At 49.3% G+C, this 21,277-nt stretch overlaps 13 protein-coding genes across 13 annotated transcripts; 5 read left to right on the plus strand and 8 right to left on the minus strand.

The window, feature by feature from the left end:
• Positions 1 to 351: 351 nt before the first annotated feature.
• Positions 352 to 1,772, minus strand: COCMIDRAFT_33976 (uncharacterized protein; the record flags this gene model as incomplete). The annotated part of the gene is made up of 2 exons (XM_007686735.1): positions 352 to 1,542; positions 1,650 to 1,772. The coding sequence occupies 2 exons, from the start codon at positions 1,770 to 1,772 to the stop codon at positions 352 to 354; spliced, it is 1,314 nt and encodes a 437-aa protein (XP_007684925.1).
• A 521-nt stretch (positions 1,773 to 2,293) lies between these two features.
• Positions 2,294 to 3,310, minus strand: COCMIDRAFT_87012 (uncharacterized protein; the record flags this gene model as incomplete). Its single annotated transcript, XM_007686760.1, has 1 exon — positions 2,294 to 3,310. One exon carries the CDS (start codon positions 3,308 to 3,310, stop codon positions 2,294 to 2,296), a length of 1,017 nt encoding a protein of 338 aa, XP_007684950.1.
• Positions 3,311 to 3,434: 124 nt separating this feature from the next.
• Positions 3,435 to 3,668, minus strand: COCMIDRAFT_87152 (uncharacterized protein; the record flags this gene model as incomplete). The annotated part of the gene is made up of 1 exon (XM_007686761.1): positions 3,435 to 3,668. A coding segment is annotated over one exon (234 nt), but the record flags the coding sequence as incomplete, so codon positions are not given.
• Positions 3,669 to 3,895: 227 nt separating this feature from the next.
• COCMIDRAFT_87131 (uncharacterized protein) lies at positions 3,896 to 5,412 on the minus strand (the record flags this gene model as incomplete). Its single annotated transcript, XM_007686762.1, has 2 exons — positions 3,896 to 4,845; positions 4,944 to 5,412. The coding sequence occupies 2 exons, from the start codon at positions 5,410 to 5,412 to the stop codon at positions 3,896 to 3,898; spliced, it is 1,419 nt and encodes a 472-aa protein (XP_007684952.1).
• A 793-nt stretch (positions 5,413 to 6,205) lies between these two features.
• COCMIDRAFT_23671 (uncharacterized protein) lies at positions 6,206 to 6,562 on the plus strand (the record flags this gene model as incomplete). The annotated part of the gene is made up of 1 exon (XM_007686723.1): positions 6,206 to 6,562. The coding sequence occupies one exon, from the start codon at positions 6,206 to 6,208 to the stop codon at positions 6,560 to 6,562; it is 357 nt and encodes a 118-aa protein (XP_007684913.1).
• A 1,528-nt stretch (positions 6,563 to 8,090) lies between these two features.
• COCMIDRAFT_2563 (uncharacterized protein) lies at positions 8,091 to 9,401 on the plus strand (the record flags this gene model as incomplete). Its single annotated transcript, XM_007686708.1, has 4 exons — positions 8,091 to 8,360; positions 8,415 to 8,473; positions 8,525 to 9,149; positions 9,195 to 9,401. The coding sequence occupies 4 exons, from the start codon at positions 8,091 to 8,093 to the stop codon at positions 9,399 to 9,401; spliced, it is 1,161 nt and encodes a 386-aa protein (XP_007684898.1).
• A 120-nt stretch (positions 9,402 to 9,521) lies between these two features.
• COCMIDRAFT_33980 (uncharacterized protein) lies at positions 9,522 to 10,069 on the minus strand (the record flags this gene model as incomplete). The annotated part of the gene is made up of 2 exons (XM_007686736.1): positions 9,522 to 9,989; positions 10,037 to 10,069. The coding sequence occupies 2 exons, from the start codon at positions 10,067 to 10,069 to the stop codon at positions 9,522 to 9,524; spliced, it is 501 nt and encodes a 166-aa protein (XP_007684926.1).
• Positions 10,070 to 10,257: 188 nt separating this feature from the next.
• On the plus strand, positions 10,258 to 11,838 carry COCMIDRAFT_2565 (uncharacterized protein; the record flags this gene model as incomplete). The annotated part of the gene is made up of 1 exon (XM_007686709.1): positions 10,258 to 11,838. The coding sequence occupies one exon, from the start codon at positions 10,258 to 10,260 to the stop codon at positions 11,836 to 11,838; it is 1,581 nt and encodes a 526-aa protein (XP_007684899.1).
• Positions 11,839 to 12,340: 502 nt separating this feature from the next.
• On the minus strand, positions 12,341 to 12,769 carry COCMIDRAFT_2566 (uncharacterized protein; the record flags this gene model as incomplete). The annotated part of the gene is made up of 1 exon (XM_007686710.1): positions 12,341 to 12,769. One exon carries the CDS (start codon positions 12,767 to 12,769, stop codon positions 12,341 to 12,343), a length of 429 nt encoding a protein of 142 aa, XP_007684900.1.
• Positions 12,770 to 13,802: 1,033 nt separating this feature from the next.
• COCMIDRAFT_56151 (uncharacterized protein) lies at positions 13,803 to 15,406 on the plus strand (the record flags this gene model as incomplete). The annotated part of the gene is made up of 4 exons (XM_007686763.1): positions 13,803 to 13,940; positions 13,987 to 14,464; positions 14,523 to 15,147; positions 15,340 to 15,406. Coding segments are annotated over 4 exons (1,308 nt in total), but the record flags the coding sequence as incomplete, so codon positions are not given.
• A 405-nt stretch (positions 15,407 to 15,811) lies between these two features.
• On the minus strand, positions 15,812 to 17,150 carry COCMIDRAFT_23675 (uncharacterized protein; the record flags this gene model as incomplete). The annotated part of the gene is made up of 2 exons (XM_007686724.1): positions 15,812 to 16,565; positions 16,630 to 17,150. 2 exons carry the CDS (start codon positions 17,148 to 17,150, stop codon positions 15,812 to 15,814), a joined length of 1,275 nt encoding a protein of 424 aa, XP_007684914.1.
• Positions 17,151 to 18,229: 1,079 nt separating this feature from the next.
• Positions 18,230 to 19,519, minus strand: COCMIDRAFT_87077 (uncharacterized protein; the record flags this gene model as incomplete). Its single annotated transcript, XM_007686764.1, has 2 exons — positions 18,230 to 19,390; positions 19,448 to 19,519. 2 exons carry the CDS (start codon positions 19,517 to 19,519, stop codon positions 18,230 to 18,232), a joined length of 1,233 nt encoding a protein of 410 aa, XP_007684954.1.
• A 183-nt stretch (positions 19,520 to 19,702) lies between these two features.
• Positions 19,703 to 21,023, plus strand: COCMIDRAFT_33986 (uncharacterized protein; the record flags this gene model as incomplete). Its single annotated transcript, XM_007686737.1, has 4 exons — positions 19,703 to 19,801; positions 19,857 to 20,028; positions 20,155 to 20,518; positions 20,720 to 21,023. The coding sequence occupies 4 exons, from the start codon at positions 19,703 to 19,705 to the stop codon at positions 21,021 to 21,023; spliced, it is 939 nt and encodes a 312-aa protein (XP_007684927.1).
• Between the last annotated feature and the right edge of the window lie 254 nt (positions 21,024 to 21,277).

A 21,277-nucleotide genomic window follows, 5' to 3' on the forward strand; every position in this document is an offset into this window, starting at 1 on the left:
GGAGGTATACCTTGAATGGTCTTCCTCACGGATCCCTTCTGAACTGCCTCCGCCACGCAGAGATGCGAATGGCGGTGTCGAAGGGGATTCGGAAGCAGAACCGTATCCGCTTTCGGCCCAATCAGAACCTTGATCTGTTCTTTCCGAGTCTTCAGAGGACAGTGTTATCGCCGTTTGTCCTTTTCTTTCATTATCCTTGGCATTCGTGTCAACGTCACATTCATAGCCGGTACAAGGTCCGTTCTCTGATACAACCGCTCTGGCTGTGATATCCGATTCTTGGATTTCCACATCTACAATGTATACTCTCGGCATTTTCCTTGTGGTGGCCTCGTCTCGGAATAGCTCTTTCTACGAGCCTACTTCATCAGCCCAGCTACGGCCCTTTTCCATTGGCGATGGCAACCCAAAGGAGTCTTGCTTCTGAATAGTTGGACGTTCGGGTTCGGGTTCGGGGTCCTTAGTTTCAATAGCTTTGCCTTTCGCTGGAGGAAGCTCTGGGAAGTCTGCGGCAGAAGGCGGGGGATTGTCGAACTTCTTCTGCTCTGCTGGTCTCGATCCCGCTCCGTCATAGTCGCCACGTCCTCCTCGTCCTCCTCGGCCACCGCGGCCTCTGCCGCGTCCCCGGCCAGAATGTGTCATAGGCTCATTATAATCGTCGCCGTTGAATCCGTTGTTGGCTGGTCGTGAGGGCGCAATACCGCCGTGAGCACCTCTGGCGGCACCTCTGCGCTTGTCGTCTCCAATACCTGAAAACCCATCCTCTTTCTCCAAGTCCCACTCTCTGCCCTGCTGTGCTTTCAGCTTACGCTGTCGGTTCTTCTCGCGCTCGCCCATCATCTGCTGACGACTCTGGCGTTCGGCCTTTTGCTTCTCAGCTAGTGCCTTCTTACGCTCTATGTCCTGCTGCTGCATAACCGCTTCGCGAGCCTCAAAGTTGCCCTTGTCGGCTTCAGCGCGAGCGTGAGCAGTCTGACGAGCTTCGTTCTTGATGCGCATGTTGGCAAGCTTGGCGTTCAATTCATCTTCGGTCAGGCGTGTGCGTGCGGCGCCACCAGTCAGTGTCCTGTCGCCACGCACAGAGTGGGTTGGTTTTTCTTTTGGTTCTGTGGGAGCAGATGGAGGGACGGATGAAGAGTCGGCATTTTCTGTAGCGACCTTGTCTGCAGTCGCGGGCTCCGCCTCTTTTGGCACCTCGACAGCCTTTTTGTCGTTTTGTTCAAGCCGAATATCAGTATTATGGCCTCCACGGCCCCTTCCACGGCCCCTTCCTCGTCCACGGCCACGGCTTCCTCTATCGTTGTTCCTGGGCTCTCTTGGGGCTTGCGGCGCCAGATGCGCCTGTGGTGCGACAGGTGGCTTTGGCTCTTCAGGTACAAACTCGGGGGCGGAAGGCTGCAGCTCTGGTGGATTTGCCTCGACGACTGGCTCGGCAATAGGCGTGATATCGTCGTCAAAAAATAGGTCGTCGGTGCTTGCAGTTTGAGCGAATGGGTCTATTAAGGGGTCGTCATAGGCGGGGTCGTAGGACGCGCTGGCAACCTGGCATTTTGTTAGGACAGTTTCGTAGACAGGGACACAAAATGTGAATGATAGAAAGGGAAACGACAACAGTGACAGTAGATTTCACATAGCGGTGCATGACTAACCTGAGCTGGTGCTGGTGCTGCTGGCTCGGACGGTGGTTGTGGCTTTGGCGGGGTCTTGTCGGCGACTGGCACTGGAGTTTTGTCTGCCTCGTCGGGCTGTGTTGCCCACTTTGACTTGAGCATGGCGTATGTGGAGTGTGTGTATTTGCTTGCAATAGCGAGTCGTGGTGCTAGAAAGAATACCTAGTAATAGCGAGCTGGATACGTCCTGTGCTAGCAATATCGTGAAGTGGACATGTGTGGTGGAGAGGAATGATGGCTACCGAACCCAAATTACTTACATACTACGTATGCACTAGTAGCACTTGCACTTGCAGCGATCCTTGGCCGGTCCAAGCTCCACAATTCATCCCCCGCACTTGCTCAGTCCCTGCGTGACCGCTTCCTTTCTCCACCGAGCGTCGCTGCTAGGGTGTTCGCTCTCGTATCATACCATCTGACACTTCATCTGCATATTGCACCCCATACTAACTAAGGAGACATCGTCCACACAGTTCAGTGAAATTGTACCCTTTTTATGCCCGTACTGGACCTTTCCCTCACATGTGACTGCTGTGTATACATGAATGGAAGCATAAACAACCATTGTCCTTGGCTAAAGAACACATCCGAGTACCCCTTCCCTGTCCATACAGAACCGTAGCTCACATGCTCGAATTCAAACCCAGAAGGCTCCAGTCAACAGTATCCCTAGGCTTAGGGTAAGAGCAATGGCCCCAGTAACCTAAAGTTGCACAAGTTAGTTGAGGAGTTGGAGGCGTATATGCACGAGCATTAAATCCAACCGATGAAGACACGCTGGAGCGATGAGTGCTGGTGGGTGAAGAGTCTGGCGTCGAAACGAGTCTTGCGGTGAGGCTTGAGGGGCTGTCATTTAGACCAGTGCCCTTCGCGTGCTTGTTCGTCGTTTGGGTGTTACTGGTGATAAGCATTCCCAGCTTTGCAGGTGTCTGTTGCTTGATCTTATGGCTGATGATGGCGGGATCCATCAAATGCGGCACCTGTGTAGACATAGACTCGGGTGGGTGAGAACCAGTCGGAAACTTGGCTGCATCCTGCACTTTGGCAGCAACGGCCTTCTCCTGGGCAGATGCGGCAGAAAGTATGTGTTCGAAGAAACGAGAATCGCACAGGTGTGCTTGAGAGGCAGGATGTGAGAGGGCGACTTTCTTCTCAATCTCCATCCGTTCCAAAGGCGACAGCTCTGCCTCATGTGCAAATAATCGGTCGTGTGTATTGCAGTCGCTTTTGCGGATGGTTGTCTCAAATCCGTTGTCATCAAGATACACATCATTTGGCACCATGTAGTCCAACTCAGCGTCGTTGCCATGGAACTCGGTATCCATACAAGCCTCGAAGTCGCACCTGATAAGCATCTGGCGCGGTGTTTCTATCTTCTCATACAACGCAAGCTCCAAGGCCTTGCGCAGCGCGACGATGTCTCGTGTGTCTTCCGGAGTCAAAGTAGCCTTGGTGAACTCAGCGTCACTCAGTCTAACCACCTTAGTGGAAGTAGAGGACATCTTCTTCGCCTTGATCCGCTCGGCGGCGGCGGTGGCGCGCTGCGCAAATTTCTTCTCTTTCTGGGTCCTCTTATATTCCTTCAGCCCATTCATCTTCTTGTTCGCAACTTCGCTACCGGTGTTCTTGGGGGATGGCATTTTCGTAATAAGAGGTGAGTTGTAACTATTAAGGTTATTATCAGTCTTGCTCATGATGGCACATAAGCATACTTTCACTTACGTATAGAAGAGGTTGTAGATTTACACAGTATGATTGGTAAGATTACAGAAAATAGAATTTTTGCGTCACTCTAGTGCGCTCTTTATCTTTTGCAGTGGGTTGAGAAAGTTGAAGAGTTGATGGATCAGGTACAGAGACGAAATGAGGTGAGAAACATAGGTAATGGAAAGGTGGGGCTATGGCGGAAACTACCTCACATCTGATGAACGTCATATATACTGTATGTGAGTGAGTGAAGTGAAAGCCCGAATCACCGGATTGCTTGGGCAGTTGCGGTAAATGTGAAAGGCGATGAGAGTCAGATCTGTGCTAATTATAGATACGTGAGTGAACTTCACCTTCCTTCTATTTGGTAGTCTAATTACCCAGAACATGACAAGAACTAGGATAAGCTCTGAACATGCCCAATGCATTCGCTAATAAACATCCACAGCTTCATGAGGTGATTCGGGATGCAATTCCCAATGGCACTCTGGAGGCCCTACGTAGAGCCTATGACGTTCCTACGAATACTCCTCCTCATCAAAATCATCAAATATCCAATGCTCGCGAATCTTCTCTCCCTCTCCTTCAGCATCTGCAGCTTCGAGTACATCAGCCTTAAACTCTTGTTCCCGCTGCTTTATCTCGTCATACTGCTCAACAGGCACCCATCCTTCAATCCCAATACCGATAAAATCTCTATAATTCCGAAGTGATTTGTCTGCCTCCAATTGCGCATCATTCAGACGCAAGCATTCGGCCACTTCGTCTTCTGAGAAGGCGATAGGACAGAGATGACTAGTCTCGTCGCCTGTATTGGACTTAGAGGCCACTACTTTGTCCCACTTTTTTGTCAAGTAGACCAAGTCATTTTTGAGAGTAACGATATCGCCTTCCCATGGGTCACCCGCATGTTCAAAGAGTTTACGCCTCAATGTGCCAAAGTTTTCTGTTAAGGCATCGTAATGCGTTGGGTTCAAGGAGGCAGTCGCTGCGACATAGAAGTAGTGAAGTTGGCGCCGACGTAAGAGCTCTGTCTCCTGAGACTGTGCATACTCGCTTAACTCGTCGAAATTCGGTGGTAGATCAGGGAATGTAAGTGATTCGGAGATGCTGTCGCCGTAGTTTTGGATACTATTGGGGATACCGCATTGCAGGAAAAGTGGGAGGATTGTGCAGTGCTGCCAGTCAATCACACTTGTGATGCTGAAATCATCGGACACAAAGATGTTATTTAGTTGAAGATCAGGATGTCTCATTGTCGGGTGGACAAGGGTACTGTTGCCGTCGGGTATGAGGTGTGGCACAGTTCGCAAGTATTTTTCCAAGTTGCTCAAGTGTTCAGAAGGGGATTGTAATTGGTAACCATGGACTTCCCGGTGTAGACGCTGAAACGGGTGGAGCGGTCGGCCGAATTTTGTTAAATATGCAATTTCCTTTTTGGCTCCAGCTTCAAGAGCGGCTATGGAATCTGCGTCTTTTAAATTGTCAGTTAGGACGATAGAGAGAATAAGTCATTTCAACTAGTTCAACAGAATATTCAGGGTATGGAGATAGGCTGATACGTACATGGTCCACGGTCAGTCTGGATGTTGAGCCTTTTTCCACGCCACATGTTAAGTCTTGTATCAGAACCAATGCAAAAGTGACCATCATATGCAGAATCCGCAATTGGCACCTCGACCTTCTTGAGTCCAGGCCCCATATCTTTGGTGTGATACAGACTGCCACTTGCTGGAAAGGTAAGAGAGAACAATCGAGACTCTAACTCAACTAGGTTAGTGACGACAGTGATTCTAGCCTCTATCGACAGGTCAAACCAGATGTCGCCAAGGTTCTTCCCATGGACAAGCTCCATAAACATGTATTCAGTCCCAGCACCGTTATCTGATGTAGCTGAGTACCCGTAGATCCTGGGAACAGGGATACCATGTAAACGAAGAAAGTGCATCGTTGCGACTTCACTGGCAACAAGCAGAGGTCTTGGCTCGGTAAAGAGATAAGGGATGCGTCCGACCAACTGAAATCCATCACACATAGTAATGAGAAAAGCTCGGTTGAAGCCTCCCTCACCGAGTTTCTCAAGCCGGGCCACATCTTTCGCATTCCGATTAACGGCGGCAGCAGCCAAACGCTTGAACTCAGATACATTAAAAGTACGTCTTCTCTGAGCATGCTTAAAGTAATCATTCCATCTTCTACTATGTTAGTTTGAGGTTGATCTTGAAGGAGAGAATCAACGAACATCCATCGTCCCGATGTGTTCTCGAATAGTTCAGAGGACTCCTTCATCGAGGATCCGGCCAGAGAATGAGTGAAGTGTCTGACAAGACTCCTACCCCCAAAGGAGTGATGCATTCGTGGACGAGGACGAGAGAAAGATACAAAAGCTAGGCAAACGTTTACGTTCTGAGAGAGCCGTAACCCCATAACTGAAGGAGGTGACGCAAAGATGGGGAGTGTCGCTGCGGCGGATCGCAGAGTCCACTGATATAAGTGATGCGCTTGGACCGTCCTTGGCACACACCAGGGAGCTGATGTACGAAGATCATGTGACTGCTCCTGCTGCTGAACTCTGATTCAAGGACGGTATCATGCGTCAAAAGAGCTTGCTGATTGCTGTAAAACTTGGTGCCTAAATGATGCACGCTGATATACTAGCTATCGTTACAATGAACTCAGGCAGTGTGAGAGTCACTTCTGGTTAGGCACATGCCCTGGAGCGTTTGATATCTTGTTCACCAGAGTTGATCTATTACTGGTATATAAGCCGCTGCTTCTTGTCCTAGCCAGCCCAAAGCTTGACATAACCCCCAGTCTCAACCGCCACGATGGAAAAGTGTGTCAATGACTTAATGGCCAAAGCTGTTGATGGAAATAAGTGGAAGATGTTCAGCAAAGTATCCGTTGAAATAGGCAGCACAGTCTGGCCTCTGAACCCGAGAGACCAACGACGTTTTGGGATGCGATACGTCTATGATGGCGAGATTACCAGTGGAGACGGTGTTGAATACAACAAATTCCAGATGCTGTCCAATGATGGAAAGGTTCCGGCTCCTATCAACCAGTGGAAGGAGAATAACGGCGGTCCAAATCCTGTGATGGCTACCGCATATTTGAAGAAGAGTGGTACAAAGGAGGATGTCGAGGAGGGCCTTAAAGAAGGCGCGAAGTTGATCGAGACTTAGATACGAGTGGCAATAAAGCCCTTACTGTACCTACACTGAAAGCTTAATGGGCAGTGTTCCACTTTCTTCCTAATGAATAGTCTAGTCAAAATCTACAGTGAACAAAAACGATAGGAAGAGGCAGTAAAGCTAAAGTCGCGAGTCTTCCAACTAGGCAGGAAGATAGAGGGTGATGAACGCTTCGAAAAGCCCATCAGCATGTATCTTAATGCTATCACGCTACGTCTAAAAGGGCATCGTAAGGAGGCGTGTATGCTCATGGAAATATGCTGCGAACCTTTTTGATAACTCGTTGGCGACGAACACTCTTTCACGAAATCCTCATTTGATTGGCTTCGTGACTGGTGGAAAGCAGACTGTAAGAATGAGGGTTCATACATTTTCCTTGTTGGGCAACTCCGTGTCTCTCGTAGAGCTAATTATGCATACCACACGTGTAAATTTAGATTCAGCACGTCTGGTTGTTGATGCTCCTATGGGTCATTTCAGGTGAAATCTCTTGAGTGTTTCGAATCTACTGATCACAAGGGATTCGTGTAAATCCAAATATACATTTGTGCTATGAACAGTCAGATATTGACTAATTTACAAACCACCTTAGATACAGTGGATAGGAACTTTTCCAATTCATTTCATCCACGTAGTTTTGTGGTTCTCGAATCAAAATGTAAGAAAGCACTTGTCATTCTCATTCACATCCTACAAGAAACGAAACACTCCTAGATGTATCAACCCCACACTATGATCTCTCGATATGACCTTACATAAATAATCAAGCGAATGCCGCAGCACTAAGTTCGACAACTTCCAACTCGAGATCCTTTTACCATCTATCAAACTCTATACTTTCCACCATCTTTTACGATTCCCGATAACACAGTAGTACACTCACTTTTCAAACAAATGACAGAAAACAAAATATACATACATCAATCACGTTCATGCAACACTGATATACTCCAACTGCGTGAATTCCATAGTCCAAGGAAAGCAAAGCACCCTCGGAAACAAGCCCAAGACACTAGATTCCGACTCGGAAAGCATTACCCCACACCCCCTCCCTATCTGCCGCACCAGCCCCTCAATAATGACGAATCTAGATGCCAACTCGAGCGAAAAAATCCAAGAATGAGGGGTGATGTCCAATTTCTCATCAAAATGGGGCGGGGCATCGGGCTACGTGCGTAGTCAACTTGGTTTGCGACCACCCAGAGCACACTCGTGATTGCTTCAAAACCTGTGTAGTGATGCTCGGGGGAAGGGATAACCCGTTGTCAGGTAGGTAAAAAGGGCAGTGGCCTATCTACCGAAACAGACCTAGTGGGAAGGGGTATATGAATGGAGCAGGATGGCTCTCTCTTGATAAAGGGATGTAACCGTGTCATTCCTACATCACAAACCTCTTATTCTTAACTTTACTCATACCTAGGTCCTAATAGATTGCATTTCCGAATTTGACAACGCTCTCATACCTCAATACTAAACGCGACTCACATAGCAAAAAAATATCAAGTCGAAGTCCCCAAACATGTCGAGCAGCACCATGAAAGCAGTACACTACGAAGGCCCATTCAAGGTCTCAGTCAAGGACGTTGAGCTACCCAAGATCCAGCATCCAGATGACGTCATTGTTAAGGTCACAACAGCAGCCATTTGCGGATCCGACTTGCACATGTACCAGGGACGGACCGCAGCGGAAGCTGGTCTCGTTTTCGGCCATGAGAACATGGGGATCGTCATCGAGGCTGGGCCGGGCGTGACTCTCTTGGAGAAGGGCGATCGGATTGTATTGCCATTTGTGAGTACGCATAACGCCATCCGTAGATGAGTGGGCTGACGCTAAGCTTCCTAGAATGTTGCAGACGGAAGGTGTCGCAATTGCGAAGAAGGTAAGACAGCATTCTGTACTGGGTAAGTCAAGACTTGGCGGAAAGCTCTCATAATATTGTCTAACAATCATAGTGTAAACCCCGGCTTCGCTGGTGGTGCGTATGGATATGTCGCCATGGGACCATATCAAGGCGGCCAAGCACAATACCTCAGAGTACCGTTCGCCGACTTCAATGCACTGAAACTGCCACAAGGGACCGAGCACGAGGCTGACTTCATCCTACTTGCGGACATTTTCCCAACAGGATGGCACGGGCTAGTGCTCTCTGGTTTCAAGTCTGGCGAGAGTGTAGCAGTGTTTGGCGCGGGCCCTGTTGGTTTGATGGCAGCATACAGTGGTGTGCTACGCGGCGCAAGCAAGGTGTTTGTTGTGGATACGGTGCCCGAACGTCTACAAGCAGCGGAAAAGATCGGTTGCATACCCATCGACTTCAAAAAGAGCGACCCTGTTGAACAAATTATCAAGCTCAACGGCGGCATGGTTGATCGCGCAGTCGATGCCGTTGGATACCAGGCAGTAGATTCATCGGGCAGCACAGAGAAACCCAACATCGTCCTGGACCAGTGTATCATGGTCACGCGTCCAACTGGAGGGCTAGGCATTCCAGGACTTTATGTGCCAGCTGATCCTGGAGCGCCTGATGAACAAAGCAAGAAAGGCCAGATTTTGATCTCATTCGGAAAGCTTTTTGAAAAGGTATGCATATGCACCATATTCATTTTCCAGCACTGATCCACGTAGGGCCTGCACCTCGGAACGGGACAATGCAACGTCAAAGCCTACAACAGGTATCTTCGCGATATGATCGTGTCGGGCAGGGCCAAGCCAAGCTTCGTTGTGTCTCACGAGATCAACATCGAGGATGCACCAGCGGCGTACGAGAAGTTTGACAAGAGGATCGAAGGGTATACCAAGGTGTTGATCCACCCGAACGGCGCTTTGAACTAGCTGGGCATATGAGTGTCTATTCTGCAATATGGAGGTTCCAAACTCACACCAGAGCACTATTGACATCGCGAGCACGAGGCTTTTGCGCGAGCGTCAAACCAATTTATCTTTTGTCACGCACTAGTAGCGTTGTAATGCTTGAGCATTATCGTCTGGGAGGTATGCCCTAACAATCTTGACTTCTTCTACCGGGCGATCCTCTTTGTCTGTTTTGACCAAACCAAGCTTCTTCACAACCTGCATGCCGCTCTTGACCCTGCCAAAGATGGTGTGCTTACCGTCCAGCCATGGTGTGGGTGCGAGAGTAATAAAGAACTGAGACCCGTTGGTGTTAGGGCCTGAATTGGCCATACTAAGGATGCCAGCTCCAGTATGTTTGAGCTGTGGGGATATCTCGTCTTCAAATTTTTCGCCATAAATGGATTCACCACCTCGGCCGGTACCTGTAGGGTCGCCTCCTTGGATCATAAAGTTTGGTATTATGCGGTGGAATATGAGGCCGTTAAAGTAGCCGCGCTGGGCCAGGGTTAAGAAGTTCTTGCACGTCTTTGGCGCATGGTCATTATAGAGTTCGACGACAACAGTGCCCTGTTGAAGTTAGATTGATTTTGCCTTGTAGATAACGTGAAACATACGATCGTAGTGTCAAGTGCGACGTCGGTAGCCATAGTGGATGTGCGGAGTTGCGAATGAGGACTATGATGGCAGCTGCCCCAGCATCTGGAAATCCAATGCTAGATCAACGCACGGTCCCCTTCACCAGCCACAGCAGCCACACTGACTAGTAGCGCGAAGTGATGAATCACGGCAGACACCTTCTGACTTCAACCATATCCAAGCCCCAACAACTGCAATCATGGATCTATCATCTTGGGCACTACCACAGCTCTCGAAGCTTCTTCCCCTTGATGACGAGTCGCTAAAGCAGGTCATATCATATACGGACTCTCTCTCTCAGAAGGAAGCAGCAGACCATCTACAGAATTTACTCGGAGATAGTCCACAAGCACTTGAGTTCATTACCTCTTTCAACAATCGGAGGAAACCCAAGAGTAACGCTGGTGCACGTCAGAACCAGCCGCTGAATGATATATCAGAAGTACCCAAGTCAAAGCCTAAGAAGAAGAAGCAAGCCGGGTTGAATAAACTCCCACCACCGCGGCAACCTGATAATTATGGAAATGTTTCCGGCGCGTACATGAAGAAAGATGAGGAAGATTACATGGCGGGTAGTTCAAAAGCGAAAGCGGCCAAATTCGGACTTTCGGAACAGCCAGATGCTTTGCAGCTGCCAAAATCGACTGCATCATCAGGAGCAGCGACACCGAAGTCTCGTGGTGTCTCCCCTGCTCCCCCAGTCGCGAAGCTTCCAGGCACCGTGGTAGGGGAAACCAAGCCCAAACCCAAACCCAAGGCCAAGGTCAATGTTACTGGTGGCACACCTATGCATGGCGCGTCAACAGCACTGAACGACCTAGAGTCAGCCATCAGAGCGCTAGAAATTCAGACGAATCCTACTTTAGCCACCCAAGACAACAGCAAACGGAAATGCAATTGTATGGCTACTAGGCATCCACTCCTAGAAGCTGCGCCGAATTGCTTGAATTGCGGCAAGATAATCTGTGTAAAGGAAGGCATCGGCCCATGTACTTTCTGCAATTCTGCACTCTTGAGTCCACAAGATATCCAGTCTATGGTGCGCATTCTTCGTGAAGAACGCGGAAAAGAGAAGATGGCCGTAAACAATGCCGGCCAGAAGCGCGCCGAAGTATCATTGGCGCCTCGCCCTTTTTCTACTCCCCGTGGTCCTACACCCGCGTCTTCCAATCCTGCCTCAGATGTGGAGTCGGAGAACGAGAAACTGGCCAAAGCTAAACAACATAGAGACAAGCTACTAGCCTTCCAGGCGCAAAATGCGAAGCGAACTCAAGTACATGATGAGGCTGCAGATTTTGAAACCACAAGTGCCGGACTGAGCATGTGGGCCAGCCCGCAGGAACGTGCCATGCAGCTCAAGCGCCAGCAAAAAGCCCTACGAGATCAAGAATGGAATGCGCGGCCAGAGTACGAGAAGCGCAAAGTTGTCGCCAGCATTGATCTTTCCGGCAAGAAGCTCGTTCGGCGCATGGCTGCTGCAGAGCGGCCTGTTACTCCAGAGAGCGAAGACGAAGTTCCTGAATCCAATCAAGGCCCAGCAGATAGAAACACCCTATCTAGTGGCGGTGGCGCGTTCAGCAGAAACCCACTGTTGGGTAGCCTGATCCGACCAACTATTAATATCGAGGAGAGTAAAGGGAAAGAGAAGGGTGGTGAAAGGAGACAAACATGGCGGCGAGTACAAGACGATAATGACGACAATGAACAGTGGATTCTAGATGGTGGTATTTATGGATCCAGAGCAAATAATGTGAGTTTGGAGACGGATGGACTTCGATAAGTCGCCGGTGCTTCTACGTAACTAGCGATTGATAGTTGAATCACACGTTTACACCACTCCATCGATTTCTCCATATGACATTGATGAGATAACAGCACCGCTAGAGCAGCTCCACAAAGATTTCCCATTGTATTCGGGCCCTGTGCCGCCGTCACACATCACAATCTGCAACCGACTATGTCCCAGTACACCCCAGTGGGCCCACAGGTACATCACGGAACCGCGTCTCCAGCCATACGAGCCCAAATTCTCCTCTTGTTCTTCCTCCACAACTCTCCTTCAAACAACTAGCTTCCAATGCCACTTCATTCCCAGTCGCTCGAAAAACGAAAACAAAGAACCCTTAGGCACGTACCCAGCATACCTGGCCTGCCACCACGCCGCAAAGCTCCCTGCACAATCAACCAACATCAGCAAAGATCACACTTCTATATCTCAAGGACAAGATAGATCACATACCTTCCACGGGTCCCAACTCCGCAAATCCCAGCGCTTCAAGAATCTATGGTGCAACAAGAGCAAGCACACCCAGCGCAATAACCGTACACATGACGGGATGCTCGACAACGAACCCCTCAACGCTTTTTGCAGCGTCCCAGGCCCGGAGGTACGCAGCGTGGATGGTAGGACCGAGTTTCTCGTGCGAGGCTTGCAGTGCCTGCGCGAGATTGTCGAGGATGTACTGTGCAAGGTTCTGACGCCAGCCGTAAGCCCCGACGAGCGAGTCGAGCTGCATACGGAGGGCTTGCCCGGTGATTGAAGTAGTGAGCAGTGTTGCGACTACATTGTTCGCGATTTGCGCTTCTGGGCGGGCGTTGGTTGCCTTGAGGAGGGATGTTTTTTCGTAGGCGGAGGTGTAGATGGAGGCAGTGAGGTCTGCGGTGCCGCAATTGATGCATGCGAGGATAGCCTGGAGGCGTGCGAGGGCCATTTTGGCTCTGGTTTCTGTAATTTTGGGATTGATATTGGGAGTGGTGGTTGTGGTTGTGGTTGTGGTTTTATGTATCTAGAGGAGCGTGGGGGGTGGGCGCTTAGAGTGTTTGCTGCGCCGCAGATAGTGGTCTGGTGAAAGTGAAGTCGTGCAGCCTGATCCAATCAAATTTTGGAGACTGAAGTGCCACAAGGCTGAGTTTATTGAAACGCAGTGCAAGCTGCGAGGCTGATGTTGGGCCATTTTTGTGATGTGCAGAAGGTGTGTCCTGCTTTATCGAAGCATGCAACTGCTCTATAATTGACACTGACAAGGCTGACAAGCGGTCGCTTTGATCGTTCATCTGAACCTTGTTATAAGAGATATCGGAAGTACCGCAATATCTCCATGTGTAAAAACGAAACGCAAAATACACATGGTCTCAGTAGTAGTCACATTCAGATGCTAATAGCAGTCACAAGAAAGATGTGACTACGGTTTCCTGTCTGCCTTAGACTTGAGTTTTGATAGAGAACGTTTCACGATTTTGAGTCTCTCAATATAAATCTCTCGTGGTGAACTTAGGAGGTGAAAGTAAATGAGTAGAAAAATAATGGTAAAAGTCTATTGTGCAAGACTTTTGTTCGCAGCAGCCCACGAAATGTGTATGAATTCGGCACTATTTTGGAAATGGGTACCAAATTTAGTGCCGACCCACAGTCGCAATCGGTCATACCGGGGACTTTCCTTTCACAATTAAGGTAAAGCTGGCACTGATTGTTTAGCACTTATCATTGTATATCTATTTAGAATACGAAATAAGAACTACATTATACTAGTGAATGCAAATTTCAGTAGTCATGTTACGAGATACAATGCTTCGAGATAAGAAGCCTGCTCTTAGCTTTACTTGTCAGGTTCCTGTCAAAGAGATTCACCATTACTATATCTGCTCAAGAACACTCGCCTCTGCTTGAATTCCATAAATCTATATCTTTTGGAAAAATTCAGGTCATAACCTACTCTCTCATTTGTACGACTACATCGTTACACAATGGGCGGTCATGCCTTCAAAAATCTCTATTGTCCACGCATCAATCTAGACGTATACTGCAAAGCCAAAGCCAAAGCTACTACAGCACTTCAAACAGTATTCACACATGTAGTCGTTCCAACTGAGATGCCCGAAAAGGTAAGATTAAGAGGCAGAGTATTGGTTCATCTACTAAGTACCTCAGAATGATTACGGTGACGTCGACTTCCTAGTTTGTAGCCCGTTGCATTTCCAACGAACCCACACCATAAACGATTTCCCCTGGGAAGAAACCGTTCAGCTTATCAAAGACGTCTTCAAAACCACACATGGCCGTCGAGGCTATCTCACTAATGATTGCATGTATTTTGCCGTCGATGCGCCATGTGACGGAGAAGACTACTTCATCCAGATCGATGTCAAGGTATGCTTCAAGCCAAAGTTATTCGAATGGTACACATTTGAACTTGGCTACGCGAGTAGCAGCAAGATAATTGGAAGTATGGTTAAGCCCTTGGGTCTCACAATTGACCCAGAAGGCATTCACATTCGCGTCGAAGACGTGGAAGAGACGGATCACAACGGGAGTATGGTGTGGATTAGTAAGGACCCCAAGGATGTCTTGAGAATTGCTGGTTTGGATTTCAGGATCTTGAATGCTGGGTTCAGCACCAAGGAAGAGAGTAAGTCTGTTGAGTAACATTGGTTGCGCAGCGTAGATTATGCTGATCATGCTACCAGTCTATAAGTATTTCGCTAGCTCATGGCTCTTCAATCCTGCACATTTCGCTGCACGGCTCGCCGAGGAAAACTATCAAGACCGACTAGAAGAGCGATCTGCGCCCTGGACTCACTTCATCATGAAATGGGTGCCCGAGCACTACCCTGGCTACCGTTTTGCCATTGGTTCTCCCGACACTGTAAAGTCCGAAACCAGCAGCGAGGAAAATAACCCACAAGACCTTCAGGCATGGTACAAGCACACCAGATCCGCCCTCTGCGACAAAGTATTCACCATGTTCCCCAACACAGCAGAACAGTACTACACCAAACGCGCCGCCCATCTCAAAAAGCTCGAGGAACAGCGAATCGCAGGTCTCATTATGAACGCCATCCCCATCGATACAGAAGGATGGGAAACCGCAATTGCATCAGTCACCCTCACATTCAAACCTACACCCCTGACGCCACCCGGTCTCGAGTCCACCTCCTCCCACGAAACACCACAACCACCACTGGACCTCGCAACCCCCATCATCACATACACCAACACCCCCTCCTCAGCTCAACCCACAACCATCCACCTACCCCCCCTCCCCCGCCTGCACCTAATCCCCTTCTCCCCGCGCCCCCCACCACCCAGCATGTCCATCGAAGCCAAACTCGCCTGTCTCACCCGCTGGACACACTTCGACCTTTCCACCGGCACACCGTACATGCTCTGCACACCGCGTCCCAAAGAAGAAAGTATGTATTGGACAGATGCGATCTACGCGGGTGCGAGGGAGGAAGTGCTGCTGAGGTGGGCGAAGGAAGAGTGGTGGCAGGTTTGGGCGAGGCAGGGGGTGGTTAATTATGTGGGGATGTGGAAGGGGAGGTTTGAGAAGAAGGCTAAGAGGGCGGGGAAGGAAGGGGCGGAGGAAAGGGGTGATGAGAGGTTAAGGAATGTTAAGGAGAGGCTGGAGGTTGTTAATAGGAAGTTGGGGTTCTTGATGGGTTGAAGGGTTGAGAATGGGTATGGTTGGTGGGCCGATTTGAGAGAGAGAGTTTGGGTGAGATGCCGTACTGGGATAAATTAAAGTTGATGTTTGGGCATTGAACGGCTTGGGGGAGTTTCTGGCGAAATGACTCATGTTTGCCGATGGTCCAAACTTGGAATATTTGTCTTTTCATATATAGATAATGGATTTTAGGAACTTCTCGGCTTCGGATGATTGATGTAATACGAGCAACATAACATTACTATTAACCCAAAAATTCGCTCTATAATCTATACAACCTCAAATGAGACATGAAATTAACATCCAACCTTATTTAGGTCCGATACCAAACAGATCAGGACATCTTTCATGTACCCATATGCCATAACTAATATGTCTGCGGACCCAATACTCAGCAGTCCATCCAATCATGATCACCGTCCACACAAAGCCCACTACCCGCCACATCCAATTATCTCTGAACCCCATCTTCTTCCCCAACTCAATAAGATGACCCTCGACCAAGATAATCACCGGTTGGCTCCCGAAGAACACGAGCCCACCATCATCGGTCCACGCCTGATTCACCAGCATCGACGCAACAGTGTGGATAATTGCCGAATTAATGAACGGCACGAAAAGCCGCACAAATCTTGATCCAGGGCTTCCTTTTGGAAACTTGAACACATCGTGAGCGAGCCAAATAGCCGGGGCGCTACATATGAAGCGTATCTGCTGGTGCCACACCGCAGACCAAGCTTGCCGTACGCTCCAAAGATCGCTGAGGTTGCCGAAGCCAGAAGGACAATCACGTGGGTTCGCGAAGCCGAATGCGACGGCAAGGGCACTGGTGAGTGAGAAGCAAATTCCGAGGGTGCACCGCGTGATTAGGATGTGCACCCACGTGTACCAGAACCGGACTGCCCAAAAGGGGGCATCTGGGGCGAAGGGCTGATACGGTTTTGCGTTTGAACGCTGCAAGTCAACAAAGGTGCCGTATGGGGATGCAGCGGAGTGTGCCGTGAGGATAGTTGAGGCTGCCCAGAATAGGAAACCCGTGATGGATTTTTCGACAATGAAACGACTTTTGGTGCGTGTCAGTCGTGGGGGCGTGCGAAGGATTTGGGTTGGTTGAGGGAATAACTTACAGACGAGGATAATCGGGTGGAACTTCCATGACAACACCCTTGACTTGTTGACTCCAACCAACATATCTGTTTGTACAGGAAATACGCGTGGCCCACCACAATCGGCTCCAGAAAGTTGTACCCGCACCTCCTGGTACATATTGGTATCTCTTGTTCGCTGGTACATCATTACCATTCATTTTGCCATTCGTCATCTTATTTTTGTCTTTCTCTTGTTCGTTTCCTTTGCCATACTGGATCTTGTACCATCCCTCCTTGTCCGGGATCGATAAAAGGATCCAACCAATATATGTATAAGTCAGACACATCGTAAAGGTTTCGGCCCCGTACTTGTAGCCCCAGCCGACATCCCATTTTCGGTATAGTGACTGCGCGGCGATCACAACAAGTATGGGCAGGCTGATGGCCACACGCAGAAACTGGCGTTCAGGTCCCAGCGCAAGCGCAACGATGTTATTCAAGACAAGAATGGGAAACTGGAGGTAGAGGAATATAGGTGGAAGCTGCAAGGACACGGCCATGTTTTCTGCCTTTTCGCTGTCTCGAAAGAAAGAAAAGTCGTAGTCGCACTAGACATCGGATATGATGACGGACGCCAAAGTATATATCTCCAAACTCCCCACTCCCCGCTAAACTGAGTTTCGACAGGGTACGTTAGGAAAAGTTACTACTCCGCTGTGAGCACCGCACGGGTTGCCCAGGGGTAGAGTGCCGTTCGTGCTGTCGCAAGGTTAATGGTGAAGGGCCGAATACGTTGATCTGGAGACAGCACTCCGCAATTTTACGCTCCGTCTACGCTAGCATCCAGTTTGGAAGCATAAACAAATGTCTGTGATTGGAACTTGACCTAAATTTACTCAAATAGTCGAGACTATTCATCAAAAGGATCGGATGGTGGATACCCTCTATCAAGATCGAATATACAGAAGATTGGAATGGACTAGGGAGTTGCGTGAAAACACACGTTGTAGTACCTGTAGTGACATTGAATGACGGCACGGGATTCAAGAACATACCTCTATTCCAATAACAGGACTTACATAATGTGAGCTTGTCCATATGCTGCGTAAGTATGTACCAGCCGGGTGAGGGCGGACCGGATGCTCTCGGGATTATCATATGACAGACATACACAGTAAGGCAATAAGAAAGTGACAACTGTTCCCGTCCTCAATAAGGTGCTGACTCTTCTGCGCGAGATTCCGAGTAGCCGAGATCTGTTCTCCAAATATCCTATACTTTTGCGAATGTCATTTAACGCTGCAAGATAAGCTTTGTCAGGTCAAACTGGTTGGACACCAACGCGTCTTATTGTAGCAATTGTAACCATGAACAATAGCTTGCGAGGAACAGGACCATGGAGGCGACGTTGTGAGGATCGACAGTAATATCCAGAAATACGGACTTAGATAAAATGGTATGCATTACAATCTTCTAGTGCATGCAGTAGTTAAGGAGGATTTTCGAGAGTAAGAGAAGTAAGCATTGACGGTAGTTATGGTGTGCCCGACCGGGAGGCGAGTTGTGGGACAACCCGCAACTCAAGCTATGATCGAACAACAACTGTCCACAGCCCACATCCTCTCTCAGCACCATTTTTCTAAAGCTGCACATCTTGAAAGCTTTCTCCATTATCGTCTTCTTCGACAGACGCCTGCCCTGGTTTTACTCTCTGGGGTAGGCTCGCCTCTATAGATTTTTCGTCACTTGGTTCTGGCTCTGAATCATCTGCTTCGCTTCCGCTTTGCTGCTTTTCCCTTCCAGATTGAGGTTTCAGATCTTCTGTTTGCGACTTGGACTCTAATGAGCTTCGCTCACTTCTCTCGCTCACGTCATCTTTGGGTGGTGGAGGTGGTGCGGCACCTTCTGCGTCCCGGCCTTGCCTGGATTGCTCAGGAGTGGGTGGCGTGATTTCAGTCCTTGGGCTTATTATAGGACTCCTTGGTTGTTGCTGTTGTTGCTGTTGCTGCTGCTGCTGCTGCTGCGGTTGTTGTTGTTGTTGCTGCTGCGGTTGTGATGATTGCTGAGACTGCTGCTGTGAAGACCCGGCACCGACGCTCCGTAGCCGTGGATCGGCATTCAGGTAGTAGCCTCTAACGCCAACTATCCTTCCTTCCCTCTCGCATCCTATAACCCAATCTGGCACTACAACTGGAATGTTGTTCTCAACTGCCTTCTCCCATGCTGGGCCTCGTCCGTCAGTACATATGAAATGCGTCGTGTCAATGCGAACAGTGTCCGCAATTTTAGCACCGATTCGCTCCACAGATCGCTGTAGAGACTCGCGAAGAGCTGCAGGCATGTGGCCAGGGGTAATGGTAATACCTGACAGATCGGTCATTTTGTGTGTTTGTACCTTCAGCTTTTCGCTGCTGAACGTGCCTGCACTAGTTTTCAGGACGAGGTGAAACTGGTATTCTGTGTCGACTGCCAGGCCACTCAACTTGGTACTGTGCTGATCGGTGGGCTTGGGTATCGTGCCAGCCTTGTTACCATTGCGGTAGAGCGTGAGGCTGCGTAGCTCGGCGGTTGCGATATCGATGGGGTCCCATTCAAGGACTACGGAGGTTTGCGTGGCATTGCGACACTTGAGAACAGGCGCCGAGGGCGTGCGCTGACCGAAGGTGCGGAAGATCTCAGACTGGAGCTCATGGAAGGCTTTCTGTGCGTCGGCTTCGGCCTTGTAGTTGCGCCCGACGTCAATATCCACCATAGACCCCGAAGAGATGTCTGGTGGAAGCAATATCGAGGGGAATTCGATCTGGATTGACGTCAGCTAGGGTGGATTCGCGTGCTGCAAGGCATTGAGGACACTCACGAGGCGCTTGTCTTCGGTGAGCAGCACGGCTACACCGGCATCGACCTTTCCGACTGTGAGAGAGACTAGCATCTTGTATACGGGGGGTGCGGGGGTGATATGGTAAAGGGCATGTGTTGCACTGGGCTTAGTTGAACTTCCACGTACCTGAGCATCGTTGCGCGGCCCGAGGATCTGCCGTAATTGGCGCTAGCGTCAACATGTGTAGGCAACTATAGTCTCCCAATCTCTACATCTCACTCGCATCACAACTCAATGGCACAAAATGCAAGACAAAAAGCCACTAGCAACCTGAGACGAGGCTCTAGACCTGTCTTCCAGTTTACTAACTTGCCTGCAGAATTGCAACTACTTGTAAGATTCACGAAATGCCTCACAAGAAGCGCTTGAAACTGACTACATACAATAGATACTTAATAGGTGCGACATGATTTCGATTGAAAGGCTTCTGAGCGTCAGCTTGTATGTCAGAAGTCTTTGTATTCAGTACCCAGAGATTGTAATCCAAGGTTCACTCTCAGAAATCCCTCAGCCTTTCGCCGGCTTCCTACATGTTGCGACCGCATTGCACAACATCAGCGGTGACGACTTTGATAGTGATAAGCCGCTTAAACTTTTAGAGAAAGCTAACTCGAACCAATAGCCAGTCATCTGTTCTCAATTTCTCCGCAGTGGGGGTGATGTCCCGGACTAAATGCGCGGTCTAGTAGATATCTACGTCGAAGTAGACGTGGCCGCAGACATAGTCGCACAAAGTATGAATGCTGCAATGCAGATCTACATCGACCCACAGGTGGCTGTCACGCCTGTCGTGCTGTCTGTGGCGGAGCATACACGACTGGTATGCGCTCTTCTGATCGTCAAAATCTACTACCAGCTCAGGTCTAAATTTGTACCCAATGGCCGCAGGTCAATGAAGGACTTCGCAACTGCATTCATGCAGACTTTAGCGCCGTGGCAGATAGCCCAAAGCAGCTCGGTTGAAGGTTTTCTGGATTCGTGCCAGAAGTTTCTGGTCGGCCTCTACGACGAAATCATTGATAACCGATACACATGTTGCGAATGTCTTTTGTAAAAGTCATCGTACTTGCGAAACTACAGCAGAACTGCTGCTATGGATATGGAAAGAGGGTATGCCTTTGGCCAAGACACAAGCTTTCTTCGCTACTCCCCTGCAGCGGAAGAGGAACGCCGTCGTATCGGCACGCAGGAGGAATCTTGGGCGGGCCGAGTAGGCTAGTACGCACAGCATCCGGCTACGCAACTTGGTAGTCGCGGCTGGATAATGTATAGAACGGTCAGTCCTGATGATATGATGCGACGACATCTCGTTTGGAGAGTTGGTATGCTGTTCTGGTGTCAAAGCCGACTAGCGGGTTGGGGTATGGTCGACTCCAGCGATGTGGTAACCTTGGGCAGACAGACAGCCTGGCGACTGGGATACATGCGTCGGCGGTATCCATACTCGCTACAACAAGGCCACATAGAAGATACGACAAGTCAGCAGACTATTGAATGGACACGCAGCCATGAACAGATTAATTTTGAAGAGTTCTTGGCAAGGCAATTGGGATAAGTAATGACAGAGTGGGCTGTCTGCATATCTAGGGTGTACTAGCATACCAGCAACATGGAACGTCACGTGAATTGGCGTATGGCGATGTGCGGTGCAACGCGCGAAGCAGCTGGCATGTGCATGTCAGGATAAGCTGTCAGGTGCAGTTACACTACTCAGTCGCCGTATGCCGCATGCCCCAAGTCTTTGTTGCCCAGTGCAGGGTGAAGAACTACACTAGACAGCGCGGAGACTGGGGCTGTCACGACTAGCCA

The sequence above is a fragment of the Bipolaris oryzae genome, assembly GCF_000523455.1.
Source record: "Bipolaris oryzae ATCC 44560 unplaced genomic scaffold scaffold_22, whole genome shotgun sequence".
Taxonomy (NCBI): Eukaryota; Fungi; Ascomycota; class Dothideomycetes; order Pleosporales; family Pleosporaceae; genus Bipolaris; species Bipolaris oryzae.